Source organism: Erpetoichthys calabaricus, chromosome 3, assembly GCF_900747795.2.
Source record: "Erpetoichthys calabaricus chromosome 3, fErpCal1.3, whole genome shotgun sequence".
NCBI classification, from domain to species: domain Eukaryota; kingdom Metazoa; phylum Chordata; class Cladistia; order Polypteriformes; family Polypteridae; genus Erpetoichthys; species Erpetoichthys calabaricus.
In genome coordinates this window covers 88023770-88044883 of record NC_041396.2, presented here as the reverse complement: position 1 = coordinate 88044883, position 21114 = coordinate 88023770, and the positions used below count along the sequence as shown (strand labels likewise).

At 39.5% G+C, this 21114-nt stretch overlaps 1 protein-coding gene across 1 annotated transcript in view; it reads right to left on the bottom strand.

The window, feature by feature from the left end:
- The window catches only part of LOC114649668 (calcium/calmodulin-dependent protein kinase type 1D-like), a 42788-nt gene extending 22108 nt beyond the window's left edge, over window positions 1-20680 (bottom strand). The window contains exons 1-3 of the mRNA XM_028799127.2: window positions 20563-20680; window positions 1174-1302; window positions 379-453 (exon numbers count right to left, since the gene is read on the bottom strand). Of these exons, the coding sequence (XP_028654960.1) occupies window positions 379-453; window positions 1174-1302; window positions 20563-20654 (296 nt within the window). The 5' untranslated portion in view covers window positions 20655-20680. The remainder of the gene's footprint in view (window positions 1-378; window positions 454-1173; window positions 1303-20562) is intronic.
- Between the last annotated feature and the right edge of the window lie 434 nt (window positions 20681-21114).

Below are 21114 nucleotides of genomic sequence, written 5' to 3'. Positions count from 1 at the left end.
ATTCAGAGGTACTACTTACCATAACCTGCATATGTTTAGGATGTGGGAGACAAATTGAATGACCAGGAACAAAAAAATCATGTAGAGATAATGTAGATTCTATATGTACAGTGACCAGGCCAAGGACTTGAGCTCAGACTCCTGGACCCGTGTGACTACAGTGTTTGCAAAATACAAGAAAGCAGGAACTTGTATTTTTTTGTAGATAAGATACAGATGAAATCAGTGAATAAAGCTATAAAACTGTAATGATGAGGTTGGCAGCCTGATATCAACACCTCAGAGTAGGTTCATGGGAAGCTCAGAGACATTCTGTCATTGCAGGTCTATCTCGCCTTATCAGAAGACAAAGAAACACAGATGCAATTTTCTACTCACAGCTGCATCACCAGGTAGAAATGACTCTGACTCTCATAAAAATCCTCCAGGCTAACGATGTTGTCATGTTTGATTCTGACATGGAAACATAAAAAATGAAAGATAAGTACAACAAAGTGGCAGCTGGCACACAGCAAAAATCATTCAATCATAGTTTGTTTTAACACCTGTGTAAACAGGACAGATATCTTTAACTTAAAATTTACCAAAATAATACCAATACAGATAGATAGATAGATAGATAGATAGATAGATAGATAGATAGATAGATAGATAGATAGATAGATAGATAGATAGATAGATAGATAGATAGATAGATAGATAGATAGATAGTTTGTGATTAATAGTGCATCCTAAGCATAAAGTCTAATTTAAAATTATAAGAGGCCATAAGTCATTATAATCAATAAAATAAAATACATATGCCAGATATATTAATAATGCTAATGGCATCAGGACATTCTCCCATAAACATTCGGTATGTCTTAAGAATAATTGACTTTACTATATAATTTTCTGAAATGATCAGTAGTCTGCATCAAGTATATAAATGCCTGTAAAGCAGCCCTACAGAGCTTACATGTTGTTTATATACCAACTGGTTTAGATTGGATGAACCTAGATCTGGGTCTCAAGTCATCCTTGTCTTCCCAAAGCCCATTCATATCCTTTTTTCATACATTCAATTGAAATACCCTTCTTGCCCCCATGCCTATAGCCTTTTACATTCTCAGGAGGCTAGTCTCTTTTTTCTTTGCTCACATCCTACTTCCTAGCATTATTACAGCATCTTACCTTTTAAGAACAGCAATCTCATTTTCCAAGTTTGTATCCTGCATCTTGGCAGTCTTCTTCACGCACTTAAGAGCAAAGTTTTTCCCTGTTTTCTTTTCTTTGACCAGGTACACTTCAGAAAATGCTCCCCTGAAATGAAATGTAAATAGAATATTTACTGGATGTTGGGTCTAGTGAATTAAAATCAATGCAACTAGCAAAAGGACTCATGTTGGCTCATCTGCTAGAAAAAAGAAAAAAGACACAATGAAGCCTGTAAGAAGAGGTATGACTGTATATTATTAGTAAAGCTCTTATTATTTCAAGATGACAAAATCTGAGAAATGTGTTTAAAAGTCAGCTCATTCAACCATTTTCCAAATTTAGCTTTGCCAATACAGAGTCATGGGAAGCTAGAGCTAATCTTCACATAAGTTCAAAACAACTCATAACATGAGACCAGGCTGATGCTGGTGATTCATTCACATACAGTAAACTGTTTAGAATCTTCAGTCATCCTGGCCTGCACGACTTTTAGATGACCCTAGTAATACCGTTATATTTGGGAACCCTTTTACAGCTGGGAATCCCTACTGCTGTCGAATATTTGTGAATGGCTAAAAAAATTATATTTTCTTGTGCACCATAGAGTTAGGTTGTGCCACATTTATGAAAAATGTCAGCATTTAAAAGAACTATTTGATATTTTGATTGCATGGCATAGGTCCATGTAGTATGGCAGAGGATCTCAGAGAACTTCAAATTTCAGCTCAAAGTTATTTTGGTGAAATTAGACGAATAAGTTTGCCAAGCTTGTCAGGCTGAATGGCCCATTCTTGACACAACTGTTCTATTGTTCTAAAGACAGGTAAGGTCACGTATTAATATCTGAGCAACAATTCCAGCTTAGTCAGGATTCCAAAAGTGCAATTTGTATTTTTGTTTCTGGGCCAGTTGTGCATAAGTCATAGGGCTTTGTAAAAATAAAGAAAACAGGATTGTTTGCTGCTGACCAGTGTCCCTTTGCGCCACTATATTTTCGTAAATTACTAGTTCTTCGTAGTCTGCAATCATAATTTTTCCAAGGGTCAGAAGTCAACCCAGCTATCCTTCCACAGCTGGGATCTAATGAGTATCAACAGATTTCAAACTACAATACCAGCCCACTTTGGATTAAGAAGGGAAATGAACAGTGCTGACTGAGGAGACACGACGTGAACACTTTCACCAATTAAAGTTCAGACTGCAAGCCACAAGAGAGCCAGGTCAATCCTCAGAAATGTCTCACTCATTAACAATGAGTAAGACATTTAACCCATTCAGTTACTGAAATAGTTGAAACTTTCCATTGCAGAGCCACCACTGGACCAGACATGAACCCTGTGGCATTAAGCGCAAGTCTAGATGGGCTAATGGACACTTCTAGTCAGTAATCAACCACTGAGATTCAAGAAGAAACTGGGGTAATTCTGAGAAAATGTCCATCTGCACAGAGGAAAAGTGCAGTGACTCAGTCAGCAATTCAAACCAGGTATTTGGAGCTGTAAGCCGCCACACCACACGCAAATGTTCTTTGTTGGCAAAATACATAAAAGACAATTGATTCCTATTTACTATGTAGGCTCCCCAGAAAACATGGCACTACATAAGACATTGCTACAGCATTGTAACCACACAAGGAAGCAAACATCAGTGTCTGATAGGGCAGATCTACTGACCAGTCCATACTCTGAAATCCCTTTTCATGCTGGAAAGTGGTTGGGGCTGAATATAATAAAGTGGTCTCTCATTGGTCACTTTGAAGCACTTTAAAAAACAATAGTTAGACAGCCCTTCATCAAAAAGTGCTTTGTCAACAGATCTCCATTTTCACCACATACTGTAACTGTCTTAATGAATTCAAACACACTTTTGATCTTAGCCCACAATCGTGTTGCCCACTGCTTGGCCTTCAATTTAATTTCTACATTTTGTTCATGTTCAATCCATTTATTATAACAAACTAGTTCAGGGTCACCAGCTAATGGGCATGGACTAGCTCACCATCTTCAGTTGCCTCTCTCTTTGCAACAAATACTACCGGGGCAGCCTTCATTCCCTGTCATCCATAAATGCGTAGAGAAGGTCTGAAAGCATTTGTTGGAAGGGTACATCCTTGGGATCTGGGAGAAAACCCATGTGCACACATGAAGTGCAAATCACACACAAGAACCTTGGAGGTATGAGACAGGTGTCCTCCATGCATGACCATGCTGCCCTTCCAAAGTAGACACTGTGAGGGACAGCCCACATCCTTACCCGGCCAAGATGCCCTCAGAATGGAAGGACCAGGGGAGAGAGTATGTACATGGCATTATCTCCACTGGAGTGTTAGATGGCAGCCCTCCTGGGTTGCTGCAGGGCTTCAGATTCCCTCAGAGCAACATGGGACATATAGCTCTCCGACTCAGCCCTGTTGAGTTTTGTTGGTGCCATCAGGAGATGCTGCTGCAATGATTGGGGATCTCTACTTCATGGGGCTTCTGCCTCACCCGGAAGTGCTCTCTGACCACATCTACATAGCACCGGAAGTACCCTGTGGCAGATAAAAGGAGCTGCCTGCCACACATGGATGAGCCAGAGTCAGGAGGAAGGTGTACAATGCTTGAAAGGAGGAGTGGAGGAGGCAATGACCAGTGAGGGAAGGAAGGCAAACAATTGTTGTGTGCTATCCTGTGCTTATTTTATTTGTGGCTGTGGTGGGAAACGCTTGGTCTAAAGAGTTTCCCAAAATAACAAGACTATTTTGTACCTTTTAAGTTCTGTCCCTGCTTGTGTGTGTTGGGTGTTTTGGGAGCTTCAGCACCCCCTGGTATCCACAACACATAAAAACAATCTGAACCCAGTGGAGTCACTAGCTTTAGCACTTATCAAGAGCTTAGCCCACACTCTGATAATGCCATTAGTCCAACATATATGTTAGTTGGAAAAGTGTGGATTTTTTGCCTACTCAAAGGCAGGGGGTTCCCCTTGGAGGATGGAGTTTTCACAAAGTTGTCCATACATGTCAGAACTTAAAATAGGGTGAAGAGGAGCAGGGCACTAGAAGATCAGGGTTTGGACACCTAAGATCATAGGGCTGGGTGAGGGGACTCTCGAAGATCAGTGGCTAAAGCCCCAGAACCCACCCCCCCACCCCATGATACCACTGTGTACATCTCATATTCACTCATCTTCTTAAACTTTATAATACTTTGATTTGTTTTCCCCATGAATATATGACTAACCTTAGGGAGTGGGATTTATACTGACACAAAATGTAGTGCCGTCATTTCACAGATCTAGAGACCTGGGTTCAGACCTCTGTTTCAGTGAGAAGTTTGCATCTTTTCTTTGTGTGTGTTTTGCTTCAAAGTATTCATGTTTTCTTTCCACATTTTAAAGCCTGTATGAAAAATCTAAACTTTGCAGGTATAAGTCAATATGGGGGTGTATAGAGTGAGTGCGTCCTGTGATGGACTGGCATCCAACTGGCAGGGTTGCTTTCTACCATATGCTGAGGTCTACCAGAATAAGTGAAGAAAATGGATAGATACATTTTTTTGAAAATGAAATAATAAAAACACAAGAAGGAATTATAATCCAAAAGGAAATTTTCAAAAGAGTTCACTGATAGAAATATAGGATGGATCAGATTAGAGGTGGTGAAAATCAGTTTTACAACAATGTACCAGTTAACTGTAGTTGCCCAAGGAGAGAAGACCTGATGCATTTTTCCAAGGCATCAGAGATGGAAGGGAACCCTAAAAACATACCTATGGGATTAGCAACAGAGAAAAATGTCTAAATGATTTGGTAGATTTGGTGCTATAGTGGTTAACTAAAACAAATTCAGAAAGATATAAAAATAGAAGTGATATCTAAAAGAAATTTCAAGTTGGAAACCTCCATTCGTAAGTATATTAATCCTGCTTAATCCATCTTTTAAGGTCGCATGTAGCACCGAGTACAAGGCAAGAACTGACCCCGGATAGAACACTAGTCTATCACTCATTAAACTGATGGAGAAGGCCAACTGTACCATAAAATGAATGTGTTGGATAGACACGAATTCTGATGCTATATTCAGAGCATTTTACATCTGAGGTAGTGCCTTAGAATAATTTATGTCAAACAGGAAGCAAAAAGGATTCTAGTACTGTTTTCAGGTGGGTTCCGGGACCAATAGATCTCACAGTAGAAATCTTATTTCTTTGTAAAAATGATCAAAAATGAACATCTGTGGCTATTTTTAGAAATACTATGAATTTTAACACTTTATGTGGGTTACCTGTTAGCAATAAGCAGATGAGTGTAAATGGGAATATTCAATGTGCCAGAACAAGGCCAGCTGTGGAAACCATGGCAACAGATTCTAGAATGATCTTTTTCCCAGTGCCAAAGCAGTGGCTACAATCTTTTACACAAAAGACTGTGTCCTTGTAATTTAATGAAGCTCAACCATACAAATGTCTGATCCTCATGCAAGTCAGTTTGTTATATACAATAGTGCAGTGAACATCCATCCATCCATTTTCCAACCCGCTATATCCTAACACAGGGTCACGGGGGTCTGCTGGAGCCAATTCCAGCCAACACAGGGCACAAGGCAGGAACCAATCCCGGGCAGGACGCCAACCCACCGCAGGGCACACACACACTCACCCATACACCAAGCACACACTACAGACAATTTAGGATCGCCAATGCACCTAACCTGCATGACTTTGGGCCGTGGGAGGAAACCGGAGCACCTGGAGGAAACCCACGCAGACATGGGGAGAACATGCAAACTCCACGAAAGGAGGACCCAGGAAGTGAACCCGGGTCTCCTAACTGCGAGGCAGCAGTGCTACCACTGCGCCACCGTGCCGCCTGCAGTGAACATCATATTCATTATTTCAGAAATAAACTGCAAAAAATGTTGAATAATGTGGTATTGCAGTTTTAGGGCAGTGGTGGTGTTCTCTTTGGAACTGCAAGCCTAGGGACCAGGGTTCATCTCAATTGAAGTTACATGAGCTACTCAGGTTTCTTTCCAGATGGGCACATTAAGTTAAAAAGTCTGGTACAAGTAAGTATGGTGGTGTAGTGGTTAATACAGCTGCCACAATTTTTCAGAGCCCTGGAATCAAATCCAGGCACTGTTTGTGATTTGTGTGGAGTCTACATATTCTCCCATGTCTGCTTGGGTTTTTCTCTGGGTATTCCGCTTTTCCTCCTGCATCTTGAAGACATACAAGTTAGATTCATTGGAAGATGTAAACTGGCCCATTAAGAATGAATGGCCTTTATTCTGGGCACTCTAACTGTCGTCCTACAAGCCACAAAAACATGCATGAAAGGCTGATTATCATCATGTTATAAATCTTTATTATCATTGCACATATACAATGAAATGGGATGCTAACCTATCGGCACAAAAACAAAAAGAGATTATAAAAGATGCCACATGTAAAAGACATTTTTCACATCCTGCTGGTATTCATTCATTCATTACATAATTTAAGGTTTCACAATATGAGCATCATTTAGCTCAGTTATGGCATTGAATAAAAAGTTTTGTTTTTTTTTATTCATTAATTTTTATTGTAATCATTCCATACAAATAGATCAATTTATAACCAAACAAAATTGAAGACAAATCAAACCCCACCCCTGACAAGGAGAGCTTAGCCAAAGGAGAATTGCTTAGGGCTTTTTAATAAAGCAACAATAAACAAAAGAAAGGGAGAAATAAATATATGTAAATAAGAAATGGAGAAGGGAATTAAATGCGATAATAGTTATTTTTCTTATTCTAAAATAATATTGATTAGATCCTGACAGGTTTTGAAAAAATTTTGTACAAATCCTCTAACTGAGAATTTTATTTTTTCCAATTTCAAATAATATAAAACATCGGTTTCCCACTGACTTATCAGAGGAGAGTTAGGATTCTTCCAATTTAACAAAATAAGTCTGCGTGCCAAAAGTGTATTGAATGCAGTCACCGTTTGCTTGTCCTTCTCCACTTCAAGTCTGTCTGGAAGAACACCAAACACAGCTGTTAGTGGGTTAGGAGGAATTGTGATACCAAGGCTGTCTGAAAGGCACTTAAAAATTTTGGTCCAAAATGATGTTAGCTTGGTGCAGGCCCAGAACATGTGACCCAGTGAGGCAGGAGCTTGGTTGCAGCGTTCGCAGGTTGGATCTTGCCCTGGAAACATTTTGGACAGTTTTAAGCGAGACAGATCAGCTCGATATATCATTTTTAATTGAATAATTCTATGCTTTGGAGCTCGAGTGAATTCTCTGCTTTGCTACCTTCCACTCCTTTTCTGATATATTGATTAAGAGATCTTCTTCCCAATGTCCTCTTGGATCTTTGAAAGGTAGGGACTCTAATAGGATTTTATATAGTGAGGAAATGGTGTTTAATTCCTCGAAGTTGAGCAGTATTTTTTCCAGCATTGTGGAGGGTGCGAGGTGGGGAAAATCAGGCAATTTCTGTTTAACAAAATTTCTAATTTGAAGATAGTGAAAGAAATGTGTAGCTGGGAGGTTGAATTTTGAACGTAATTGTTCAAAAGATGCAAATATGTTGTCTATATATAGATCTCTGAGCATTATAATCCCAAAACTTTTCCAGGTATTAAAAACTGGATATGTTTGCGAGGGTTGAAAGAGGTGGTTCTCTTGCAGAGGTTTCGCAGATAAAAAATTTTCCATCTTAAAATGCTTTCTAAGCTTTTTTTTTTTTTTTGATTTTTGTTCTGTATTTCACCTTATACAATTTCTTGTATTAGGAATTTGTTAGTTTTCGCATACCCCTTGGGGTCAGCCATTGGCCCCTGGAGCAATTACAGGTTAAGGGCCTTGTTCAAGGGCCCAGCAGAGTAGGATCTCTTTTGGCAGTGATGGGGATTCGAACTGGCAACCTTTGGGATACCAGCGCAGATCCTTAGCTTCAGAGCCACCACTAAGTTGGTTCCATATTCTGAGTGAGTAAAGCACAATTGGGTTATTAGTATATTTGTGATAACTTTCATTTATTGGAGAGCAGAGCAGGGAGTATAAAGAAGTACTACAGGATTTTACTTCTATTGCGGACTTATTAAACAGTTTTTTAATGTGTTCGTTTGTGTTTTTCAGGGCCTGCGTTTTTATTGTCCTAAACCGTCTACCCGAGAGCAGCAGTTCAAACAGAGAGTGATGCTCTGGGCCTTTTTAATGCAATGGGAACTGTAAAGATCTTCCAGGGATGGGAGAGGACATCCAATAATCCGATAATTAGTGATTCCAAAGGGAATTGCTTTCTGCATTGTGTACAGGGCTGCCAGGACAGGCTCTGGCTGCTGCAACCCTGAAGAGGATAAGCAGATATGAAAATTGATGGATGAACGAAATAAGGAGGTTCGAAAGCATATGGAGGAATGGATGAATGAATGTGACCTGAAATGGACTTGTGCTCTGCCTTGCACCCAAAGTCCAGTTCATTTAAATGCTTTGTGTATTAAGAAAGCTTGGCTGATGGAGTTTAGTTAAGAGATTTGATGTCCTTTAACACACCCCTGTAGTTGAGCAAATAAAAATATATGCTCAATTTGTATTTATTGATAATCTCTACAAATCTCTGAAAAGCCATCATAATCCTTTTAGACGTTCTGGCTACAAGTCAGTTCCTGCTTTGGTGTCAATGACTCCACACAGCAGAAAGTAATCCCCGTCCACTCACCCTCAATATTATGCAACACAACCACCTAGAACCAACTGTCAGGGGGCTGATCACGGCCAGGGCTTTTACATGCTATGCCTTATATTTACAGCTACTTAACCTTTCTTTTTCACACCACAGCACCTACAGTACATGCATCTATGCATATTCCAAAAGCAGCAAGCCAAATAACTGTATACATGGGTGCAATAAAAAGGAACATTTGTATTTCTCACAGACATTCAGTACGCAAACAGACATTATGTACTTGTTGCTAAGTACATAAGCTGACATTGCAGCTAGCAGTCAGTTTTGTTTTTTTTTTTCTTAATAGCATTTGGTTGCTATTCTTTCTAAATTAATTTTATTCATTTCTCATCATGCATGTGAAGAATAGTGGAAACATTGTATGTCTTATTTGCCTGTGGGGTTAAAGCCAGATGTGAATAAAAAAGCTTACAGTCTCCAAGGACAGCTTCATACTTCTATTAACATCACGGGAGATTCTGCCTGACCAATAGTGGGCACAACATATTAATTCCCAATGTCTTTATCTAAATGGTTTTGCTGCAGAGTGGTGCTTCCAAGGACGTGGAAATGTGATTAACTCATAATAAAATGTATTAACCTCCTTGGAAATGTTCACATTTTATTGTTATACAACTTGAATCATGGTGAATTTAACTTACCTTTTTTGAAATTGGTCATGAGAAAAAAGACTGTTTAATGTCAAAGTAAAAACAAATATCTGTAAATTGGTCCTAATTAATTACAAATATAAAATACAAAATAAGGGATGGCATAAATATTCACCCCTTTCATGTCAGTATTTAGCAGATCTGTCTTTGGCAGCCATGACAGCCTTGAATCTGTGTGAACAGCCCTTTATCACCTTTGCACATCTGGATGCTACAATTAAAACTCTGTCAGGTTGCATGGGGATCATGAACGAACAAACAGTCCTTCTTCAAGTCCAGTCGCAAATTCTCATTGGGCTTGCAGTCTAGACTCTGACTCAACCAATCCAGAACACTAATATTGTTGTTTTTAAGCTATTCTTGTATAGCTTTGGTTTTATGCTTGGGATCGTTGTCTTACTGAAAAACAAATTTTCTCACAAAGCACTGATTTTTTGAAGATGGAATCAGGCTTTTCTCCACAATTCATTTTATCTTCTGCCCTCACAAGCCTTGCACATGGGTGTTTATAATGTCAAGTTTTCAAACATGGCACTTGGTCTGATTGTCAAAAATATCCATTTTGGTTTTATCAGACCATAGCACCTTCTTCCTGCCTTGTACCTTTTGGTAAATTATAACTGAGATGTCATGTGCATTATTCTCTTTGCCACTCTTACTTGAAATTGTGACTGGTAAAGCTTCCAGGCAACAGTTGTTGTCTGCACAGCCTCTTCAATCTCAACCACTACATCTTGCAACTCCTTTAGAGTTCTCATAGGTCTCTTAGTGGCCTCCCTCAATATTCTTTGTCTCACACGACCACTCAGTTTCTGTGGACGATCTGCTCTAGGTGGATTTATAGCTGTGCCAAACTCTTCATTTCTTAATAATCGGTTTAATTGGATTCCAAGGGACATTCATTTACTTGGATATTTTCTTTTCTCATTGCCCTAGCTTGTGCTTTCAAACAGCTTTTCACAGAGTTACTAGGAGTGAGTGTTTGCTTGTTTGTCTTCCTTCTATAGCTTAGGCCATGATACTGACAGACCACAAGATGAACCTTCCAGATAAGGCACATTTTATACTGCAATCAATTGAAACCCCTTGACTGCACACAGGTGACCTCCACTGAACTAAATATGTGACTCCTAAAACAAATTGTTTGCACCAGTGATGATTTAGGTGTATCATATTATTAGATCAATTATTTTGTGTGTTAAATTTGTAATGAATTTAGACAACTTATATAACAACAGTTTTCACTTTGACATTAAAAAGTCTTTTTCTGTTTGTTTAACAGAGTCAAAAATAGCAAATTAAATTCACTATGATTCAATGCTGCACAACAATAAAATGTGAAAAAGTCCACGAAGTGAATATTTTTATGGTGAATTGTACATTTAATATTCTAAAAATACACATTTCTTTCTTTATGAATCTCAGGTGGCACAGTGCTGTTGTGACTAGTGCTACTGTGTCATAGCTGCTGGAGACAGTGTTTGAATCCTGATTTGTCACTGTGTGACTGGAGTTTGGATGTTCTCCTGGTGTTCAAGTGAATTTTTTTTCCAGGTACTTCAGTCTTCCTCCTACATCCTAGAAAAATATAGGGTGGCCCAGATCTAATTATGCAATTTTCATTACACTATAACTTATTAAGCTTATTACATAGAGAATTCACAGCACCTGCCCTGCACATAGAGATTTCACTTAAAATTATTTTTGTTGCCGATAGATGGCAGCACCTGCCCTGCATTCCAAAATGGCGGGGAGACGGTTGTCAGTTGAACAGTTGCATAATTAGATCTGGACCACCCTGTATAGATTAGTTGACTGGTTATCTATATTGGCCCAGTGTGGGTTGTGTGATTGTGTGCCCTGCAGTAGATGGTTCTATGGTTGGTTCCTGCCTTGCACACAATGCTGCTGTGTGGTATAGCAGATCTGCAGCTAGGAAATCAGTGGCCAAATTTAAATAAATAATCGTGCCCCAAAAAGGTGCAGGCTCCAATTGGGTGCTGGTGTGTGCGAGTGTGATTTGTTCTACGGTTAATTGGGGAGTTGGCTGCGGAGGCAGGCAGATCAGTCAAGCACCTCAATGATGCCACAGAGGGAGTGGCTCCTCACACCCATACCCAATTAGGGAGAAGAGGATAAAGGAGTCATGGGACTGAAGGGAGGAAAAGAAGAGAAAGAGAAAAGTGAGAACAGAGCAGGCAGAACAGCATCAGGAGGAGAGGCAGAAAAAGCCAGGCAATGTGTGAAAGGCAGCGCGGTTGTAGGTCCTGCGATGGAGCGAAGGATCGGTGCTCTAAGGGTGAATTGTCAACACTGATGGTCTGGAGGAGTACTTGTGATCGAGGCGGAGCGCTCTCCAGGGATCCGAAGTACGCCAGGGGAGTCAGAAGGATGACAAGAGGACAACTGACCCCAAGCAGTCTGGCTGATGCTGTTCGAGGTAGCCAAGACAGGGGTCAGGTTGGTGAGGACCACGTCTGTTAGTATCTCCACCAGCTGAGTGAGCAATAGATGAGCTGGGAAGACAAAGAGGGAGATGTGCTGGGCTCATCCAGGAGGGAAAGGATTATTGACCCAATGACAGTGTTGGTGGTTTTTATTCTCATTTTAAATCTTGATTTTTAACTCCTGGACAGTCTCTGTTTTAAAGGATTATTTATTGTAGAGGTTTGAGCACCGCACTTTGTTTTGAACACCTTTTGTTTTTGACTTTGTGTGTAATAAAAGCACCATTCACTTCATGTACCTACCCCTTGCTATGTGAGTGCCCTCATTGGCTGGGCTCATTCCTTGGTTACGTTACAGAGAGTGGCTAAGAAGGTCATAAAAATATGGAGGCTTTATTGACTCATAAACTCTTTGTATACCTCTGTCTGCAGATATAATGCAAAATATTGCTCTAGGCCATCAACTTCAGCAAATCAGGATGCCAAGACCAGATCATTAGGTAATTACTTGATTAAATGCAGCAACAAATTTTAATTTAGACAGTGTTACCCCACATTTAACAGGGTGTCATTGTTTTCAGCCATGCATTGGAGTGGCGCCCTGTCTAGGGATTGATCCTGTGTTTGCTCAGGAGAAGGCAGGGTTAGAAAATGGTATGGTATGGTGATTGTTTTCATTTCTGTATAGATGAAGCAGTGAAACAGTGAAAGGACTTACTTAGGGTCACAGAGCGTGCCACTGATGAAAGCTGAACTGGACTCTTTCTTCTTTTCAGCATAGCCACCCAGCGACATTTCCCATTAAAAGCACAATAAATAGCTGAAGGGATCTTCCTTCTTCACAGAGCCTTTAAGAATCAGGAAATGTAGCCTGGCTGGTAAGTCATTGGACTGTACACCACTAGGCCACCAGTTCAGTTCCCACCATTAATTTGCTGCATGCAAAAATAAGCAAGTCATACTTCACACAAACAACTGAGCTGGAATTTCAGTTCAAGGCTCTGAAAGAACTAAAAGCTGCCATGACGCTCATTTTAGAAATCTTAAACTCAGTTTTCTAAATACAGACATATGCTGACGTAACTTGAGCATTTAAAGTTAGCATACTTATGACCACTTTTACAAACAAGCCAACTTCATTTAAATGGCACTTTTCTAAAGTGAAAACACAATAGCACTTTACCAGTACAAAACTACACTTTCTTTTTGTATATTTTAAAACTGACACATGGAGAGTGTAAGTGACTCACACAGAATCATTGAATAGGAGGCACAGATTAGAGTAGCACCCTTCAGTTTTCAAGTCTGGAGCCTTAGTCACTACTCCAAACTGTCTTGTTTCAAAGCATTTAAGTTTAAAAGCACTGAAATTGTTTTAAGTGTGGTTTTTTAAATTATTTTAGAGCATTAGGCAAGTCAATCAGGAGCTCATTCCGTTCCTTAAGACTACTCGCTACAAAAGTCAAGAAAATCTCAACTAAGGTGTGATGCAGCCCATAGCGGAGGTCATTACCTTGCCTTGCACCATTAGACAACGGTAAGAACACGTATATGGAAGGGATTAGCAGAAGCAGCTGATTGAAAATGACAGCAGCCTCCTTTTTTGGTGACCAGAAAGCTGCTAAGCTAATAAACCTCTGTGTACATCAGAGATGATTGAGGCAGCTGAAGATGACAAGTGATGCCAGCAAACCCTTTCTCCAGGGTGTGTTTTAAGGGGTCTTACATAAATCAAGCCAATGGACAACTGGAATGAGCTGGTTGCCTCTATTTTTACTTGAGCGCGACCTGTTTTATAATCGAGGAGAAAGACTAACTTCATTAAGGCTATTGAGAATACTAGGTTAAACATGGCCTGCTGTCACTTCCAGTTATATCAGGCTGCCAGAATACGTCCTAACCTGGATAGGAGCTGTTAAAAAGCAAAAGGCAAGAATCCTGGGCAAACAAAATATTTCTCTAGTGTGTTTGTAGTAGAATAGGTCACCAATTGGTTTAAAAAAAAACTTAAAAAATGGATGTTCCATAGTTCAACACATCTGTTTGATCATCTTTCTAATGAAACACGTCAGATTAACTAAGTAAAAATTTAGTGGATACTGTATGCAGCTCTATTCCAAACCAGGTGCCCAGCATATTACTGAACCCCTGAATCCAGTTCATGGTCACAAGGGCCACAATGGGCAGAAGGTGGGAGCCAACACTGGGCACTAGTCTGCACTGATTGTTCAAAATTTAATTGATTTACAAATAATTGTAGGCTCACCTTTTATCATATACATTACTGGATTTGGACTCCCAAGGTATAAAAATTGCTTAACTTTTGAAAGTGGATGAGTAGGTTAGCCAGCCCAATTTGGTATTTGAAGCAAGGCCCAGTTTAGCTACCGGCTGTGTGTTGTGCTCGTTACATGTGATGTAATGTGCTCACTCCATGATCATCCATCTCTCCATTCTCTGGGAATCAGGGAAACTGTGGTTGGTCTACCAAGCTGCACTACTGCTAACTCTACAGCCACAGCATAGAACATACATTGAGGGTCAAAAATTGTATGGCTGCTTCCTAACACTGTGGCCCTTTATAAATTACAGAATCCAGGAGGACATTAACTGAAGTCTTTGGGTATCTTACTATAATGAAGAATACTATGTATCAATTCATTTTATTTGATTTATGGTAATCATTAAAGGTTTGCTCATACTGTATTATTTCTTACACAGGTGGCGCAGTGGTAGTGCCGCTGCTTTGCAGTAAGGAGACTGTGGAAGATTGCGGGTTCGCTTCCCGGTTCCTCTCTGTGTGGATAGCGCTTTGAGTACTGAGAAAAGCGCTATATAAATGTAATGAATTATTATTATTATTATTATTTCTCATCACATTGACACAGATACTCACAAGAAAACTGTAAGTGAAGTGTAGGTATTTTAGCTTATACATGACATGTGCTTGCATCCCTTCATCACAAAACAGAAACTGTGCAATATTTGGAAAGAGAAATCCAAGAAAATCCCTAGCAATTGCGGTCAAGGGAACTCATCTAATGTTTCACTTTAACTTCAATCCATCCACTTTCAAACCCAGTTAATCCAGTTTGTTGTTATGTTGGGGCCAGTGCTTGTCCTGACAGTATCAGACACATGGCAGGGACCAACCGTAGACAGAACGGTACTATACAACAAACAGTGCTTATGTGAATTTCTTACACTATGCATCACATTAAGCAGTCCCAAACCGAAAGGCTCGACACACTGAGAGAAAGACACATCTTCTAATTAACAGTAGGATTATTTAAAGTGAAAATCAGTTGGAGAAACGTCAATTTAGAATAATTCAATGATAATATCCTTTACTGATCGTACAAATCCTATATGGACAGAACAGCCCATATCCAGTTTGTTAGAGGGCTGAATTTCATTTACATTATAAAGTGAATAAAATATTTTCCTCTTTGATCAGGACGTTTACTTTTTTTCCACATTGTAACACTTGCCAGGAACACCATTTCAGGATTTTTATTTGCATTTTCCACCAAAAGGCAAATTTTCTAAGTAACTGAACTGTGCTTAAAATTTCCCAATTTACTGCACTATTGAACTTACAAGAAAAAAAAATCAATACACCCATCATGAAACCTCTCAATTCAATTCAGGGTCATGAGAGTTAGAGTCTATTTACAAGGAAAATTATTTCACTACATTTTGGCCAGTTTTATACATTTCTAAATGCTACAGTATATTCCTTTACTGTTGTAATGGAAGGAACAGCTTTCTACCGGAGATGGACCCTACTCCATATTGACCCTGTGTGAAAGAGTGTTGTCTGAAAGTGTGTCCATCCAAAGTTGCTTCCTGCTTTGATCCTATCCTGTTGGAATAATCTGCACCCCCCATGACCCCGACTTGGACTGAGTGAGTTTAGAAATGATGGATGATTGGCAGAGAGAATGAATACTGTAAAGATGAACATCCTTCCCAAGCTTCTATTTCTATTTCAGAGCATCCCCATAAACATTAACAAATCGTTCTTTAAGAAATTAGATTCAATTATAACTTCATTTTCATTTACTTGAAATTCGAAACATTCATGCATCCAAAGGGTGATTCTATAATGACCTAAAGCAGAAGGTGGCATGGCACTACCTAATTTTCAATTTTATTATTGGGTGGCAAATATACAAGCTATAAAGTCCTGGATATTGACAGAAATTCATGGATATTCACAAGCCTGGTCTGCAATAGAAATAAAATCCTGCTGTACTTCTTTATAGGTCAAATTTGCAATGGAATAGGTCATGTTTGATGCTGCACTAAATACAAATTATTGTCAATGTATTAATAATTCAGTTGTCCACCAATTACTCAGAATATGGAACCAGTGCAGGAAGTACTTCAAGGCAGAGACGTTTTTATCTGTTGCACCTCTACGTGATAATCATCTTTTTCTACCCTCTCAAACCTACACAGTATCTAACATTTGGAAAACATCTGGGATTAAAACACTTAAGAGGTTTGTATATACAGGTGCTAGTCATAAAATTAGAATATCATGACAAAGTTGATTTATTTCAGTAATTCCATTCAAAAAGTGAAACTTGTATATTAGATTCATTCATTACACATAGACTGATGTATTTCAAATGTTTATTTCTTTTAATGTTGATGATTATAACTGACAACTAATGAAAGTCCCAAATTCAGTATCTCGGAAAATTAGAATATCAGTTAAGACCAATGCAAAAAAAGGATTTTTAGAAATGTTGGCCAACTGAAAGGTATGAACATGAAAAGTATGAGCGTGTACAGCACTCAATATTTAGTTGGGGCTCCTTTGGCCTGGATTACTGCAGCAATGCGGCGTGGCATGGTGTCGATCAGTCTGTGGCACTGCACAGGTGTTATGAGAGCCCATGTTGCTCTGATAGTGGCCTTCAGCTCTTCTGAATTGTTGGGTCTGGCGTATTGCATCTTCCTCTTCACAATACCCCATAGATTTTCTATGGGGTTAAGGTCAGGCGAGTTTGCTGGCCAATCAAGAACAGGGATACCATGATCCTTAAACCAGGTACTGGTAGCTTTGGCACTGTGTGCAGGTGCCAGGTCCTGTTGGAAAATGAAATCTGCATCTCCATAATGTTCGTCAGCAGCAGGAAGCATGAAGTGCTCTAAAACTTCCTGGTAGACGCCTGTGTTGACCTTGGACCTCAGAAAACACAATGGACCAACACCAGCAGATGACATGGCACCCCAAACCATCACTGACTGTGGAAACTTTACACTGGACCACACACAACGTGGATTCTGTGCATCTCCTCTCTTCCTCCAGACTCTGGGACCTTGATTTCCAAAGGAAATGCAAAATTTACTTTCATCAGAGAACATAACTTTGGACCACTCAGCAGCAATCCAAAGTCGAGACGCTTCTGACGCTGTCTCTTGTTCAAGAGTGGCTTGACACAAGGAATGCGACAGCTGAAACCCATGTCTTGCATACGTCTGTGCGTGGTGGTTCTTGAAGCACTGACTCCAGCTGCAGTCCACTCTTTGTGAATCTCCCCCACATTTTTGAATGGGTTTTGTTTCACAATCCTCTCCAGGGTGCGGTTATCCCTATTGCTTGTCCACTTTTTTCTACCACATCTTGTCCTTCCCTTCGCCTCTCTATTAATGTGCTTGGACACAGAGCTCTGTGAACAGTCAGCCTCTTTAGCAATGACCTTTTGTGTCTTGCCCTCCTTGTGCGAGGTCGTCTTTTGGACAACTGTCAAGTCAGCAGTCTTCCCCATGATTGTGTAGCCTACAGAACTAGACTGAGAGACCATTTAAAGGCTTTTGCAGGTGTTTTGAGTTAATTAGCTGATTAGAGTGTGGCACCAGCTGTCTTCAATATTGAACCTTTTCACAATATTCTAATTTTCCGATTTACTGAATTTGGGACTTTCATTAGTTGTCAGTTATAATCATCAAAATTAAAAGAAATAAACATTTGAAATACAGCAGTCTGTGTGTAATGAATGAATCTAATATACAAGTTTCACTTTTTGAATGGAATTACTGAAATAAATCAACTTTGTCATGATATTCTAATTTTATGACCAGCACCTGTAGATAATGTCTTTGCATCCATCAACACAATTTTTCCACTACCTTCAAATCAGAAACTTTGCTAAAAGGAACCTGCCAAATTCTTTTTACCTACCACCCATTTCTACTCCAGAAGAAATATTGATCAGTCTTGAAGACTCAGACAGCATCTCAATCTATATATATAAAAGCCAAATACCACTGACTCACTCATCACAAAATCTCCCGAACCATGAGGACTTGGGACTTGAAATTTGAAATGTAGGTTACCCTTGGCCCATAGGTGCTCGCTAGGAAACGGTTTTAAAAATTTCATGGTCAAAGCCCGTTCTGTCTGTATGTCTGTCTGTTTTTTATGAGAGAATTACTTAACGGATTTAGATCTGGTTGTTTTCTATAATTTTCTTGAACTTTCTGGTTGATTTTGTGATCTCTCTCATCCCGCTAAGAACAATAGTTCACTTGCGGTACCAATGTATTTATGCAAACCCAAGGGAGTGGCTGTGGGCCAAGAGCAGGGGGGGTGGGGCCTTCCTCATTCACTTGCCAGCCTCTGTTCAAGTTGGTCTACGTCTCACCACGTGTTGGAGTGCACCTTGCCTCCACTTAGCTAACAATACCTGTTTGTCCAACAGACATTATCATCTACAGATTGTGAAGGAGTAACTTTTGACGTGTTTGAGAGAGAGGTCAGAGATCCATGTGCTAAAGAGGGTAGCTGCTGATTGCCAGAGATATCACGGCCATGTGCTTTTCTCCTGACATGGGGAATGCTCTCCCGTCAGAGCCTGATTGTTAAAGTTTGTCCTGTTTCATTACTGTGTGGGGGCAGCCACGGGGTACAGCTAGTAATATATAAGAACATTTTAAGGTCTCTTCCTTTCAAAGATCCCAGGGTATGATGGGGAAAAAGCCATTCACTTAACATCTCAGGAAAGGAATGGAAGGCAGCCATGCACAGAGTACACTTTAGCTTCAAATACGCAAAGCATACAATGATCCAACTTAAAATCTTTTATCGATCACATATATCTGGATTTTAAAATTATCCAAACTGTATCCAGGCCAAAATTCAATCTATGAATGTTGCAGTAAAGTTCCAGCCTCATTAGGCCACATGTTTTGGGCATACACCAAATTAATATAATTCTGGACCAAAATCTTTGAATGCCCCTCAGACAGCCTTGGTGTCACAAATACTCCCATCCCATTAATAGCTGTGTTTGGAATACTTCTAGATGGGCTTAAAGTGGAGAAGGACAAATTGATTGCAATTGCTTATACCATACTACTAGCAGATAGACTTAAAAGTATTTTGGTCAACTGGAAGAATCCCAGCCCACCTGTTATAAGTCAGTGGGTAACTGATGTTCTATATTATTTGAAATTGGGAAAAATTCAATTCTCACTCAGAAGATCTGTTCAAAACTTTTTTTAAAATATGACAAGATCTAATTATTAAAATTTTAGAATAACCTTTTAAACATTCTCCTTTCTTCCATCCATCATCCAACCCGCTATATCCTTACTACAGGGTCACGGGGGTCTGCTGGAGCCAATCCCAGACAACACAGAGCGCAAAGCAGAAAACAAACCCCGGGCAAGGCACCAGTCCACCGCAGGGCACATACACACACCAAGCACAATTTAGGATCGCCAATCCACCTAACCTGCATGTCTTTGGACTGTGGGAGGAACCTGGAGCACCCAGAGGAAACCCACGGAGACACGAGGAGAATATGCAAACTCCACACAGGTAGGACCTAGGGTCTCCTAACTGTGAGGCAGCAGCGCTACCACTGCGCCACCGTGCCGTGACTTGATTATATGTAATGTTATTTCCTTTGTTGTAAAAGTTAGTCTTGATTGTATGGAATATTATTTTCTTCATATAAAATCAGTAACATAAAAAATAAAATAAATTAATTAAAAATCATGGATGGATTAAAGGGTACAGTGAATACAAGGAACACTGATGCGTATTTTATTAGCCACTGTGAGGCAAGGAGACAATGCCGGAAGCACTATCAGGAAGTTTCATTTTTCAAGAATTCATGATTGCTGTACTTCTCAGATATTTGAGTCCTACGAGTTAATCAAAGTTAATTTCATACAGTGCAATTAAGTGAAGGAAGACCACTGGAAAGCCAGAGAAAACACACAGGCTTTCATTCTGAACAAACAAATCCTTGTGAGTAAAGCATTGTACATTTGTGCAGTGAACCATTTATTTTACACATACTGCTTCTGGCTGGATCACTTAATGATTTCCGCTTTTCTTTTTGAATAAATAAATACTTTCTGCTTTCTTTCTTCATTTTACATAATTAAGTGCGGGCAAGCAAATTACACCAACACATTTCTTTAAAACTCTTCATAAACATGCTGCTTAAACAGCAAGAATTACACAGTGTGAGGTTTCTTGGTGCTGCCAAGGCCACCCACAAAATAAAAGCCGTCTTGCACTTACGAGCCGAGCTCCTCCACAAACTCAAAAACATCTCGAATGTTGTCAGTCATTTTCTTCCAAGAAATGCTGCCGTTGGCTTCTTTGCGGCCCATTTTATTCAAAACTTCAGCAGGGAATTCTGTGAAAGACAAGAAGAGAAGAATTTGACTTATTAAGTGGAATCACATGGAGTTACCCAAGCCCATTTTCCATCTTTCTTTGCATGTTAGCCCCTCAGATACTTTAAATGGCTAAAATATACCAACAATGTTTTTTTTTATATAATCAAAAGTGCTATGAAACCCTCTCTGTTTATTGATTCTCTGCTAACATATCTGCTGTATATCTCCAATGCTCGAACTTTGAACATTTGTATGATGGTGTCAACTTTTTTGGATACTTTTCTTACAAAGTAATTTTATTAATTTTGTATAAGGTACCCTACTTCTGAGGTTCTTGACTCTTATTAGCACTAAACCGCAGATTAACTATTCTTTTTTTAACACTTCATTCTTTATTTCAGTGTTTTACTAACTAGACCCGTGTTTGCCTCAGAGATTTTTCCACAAGGTT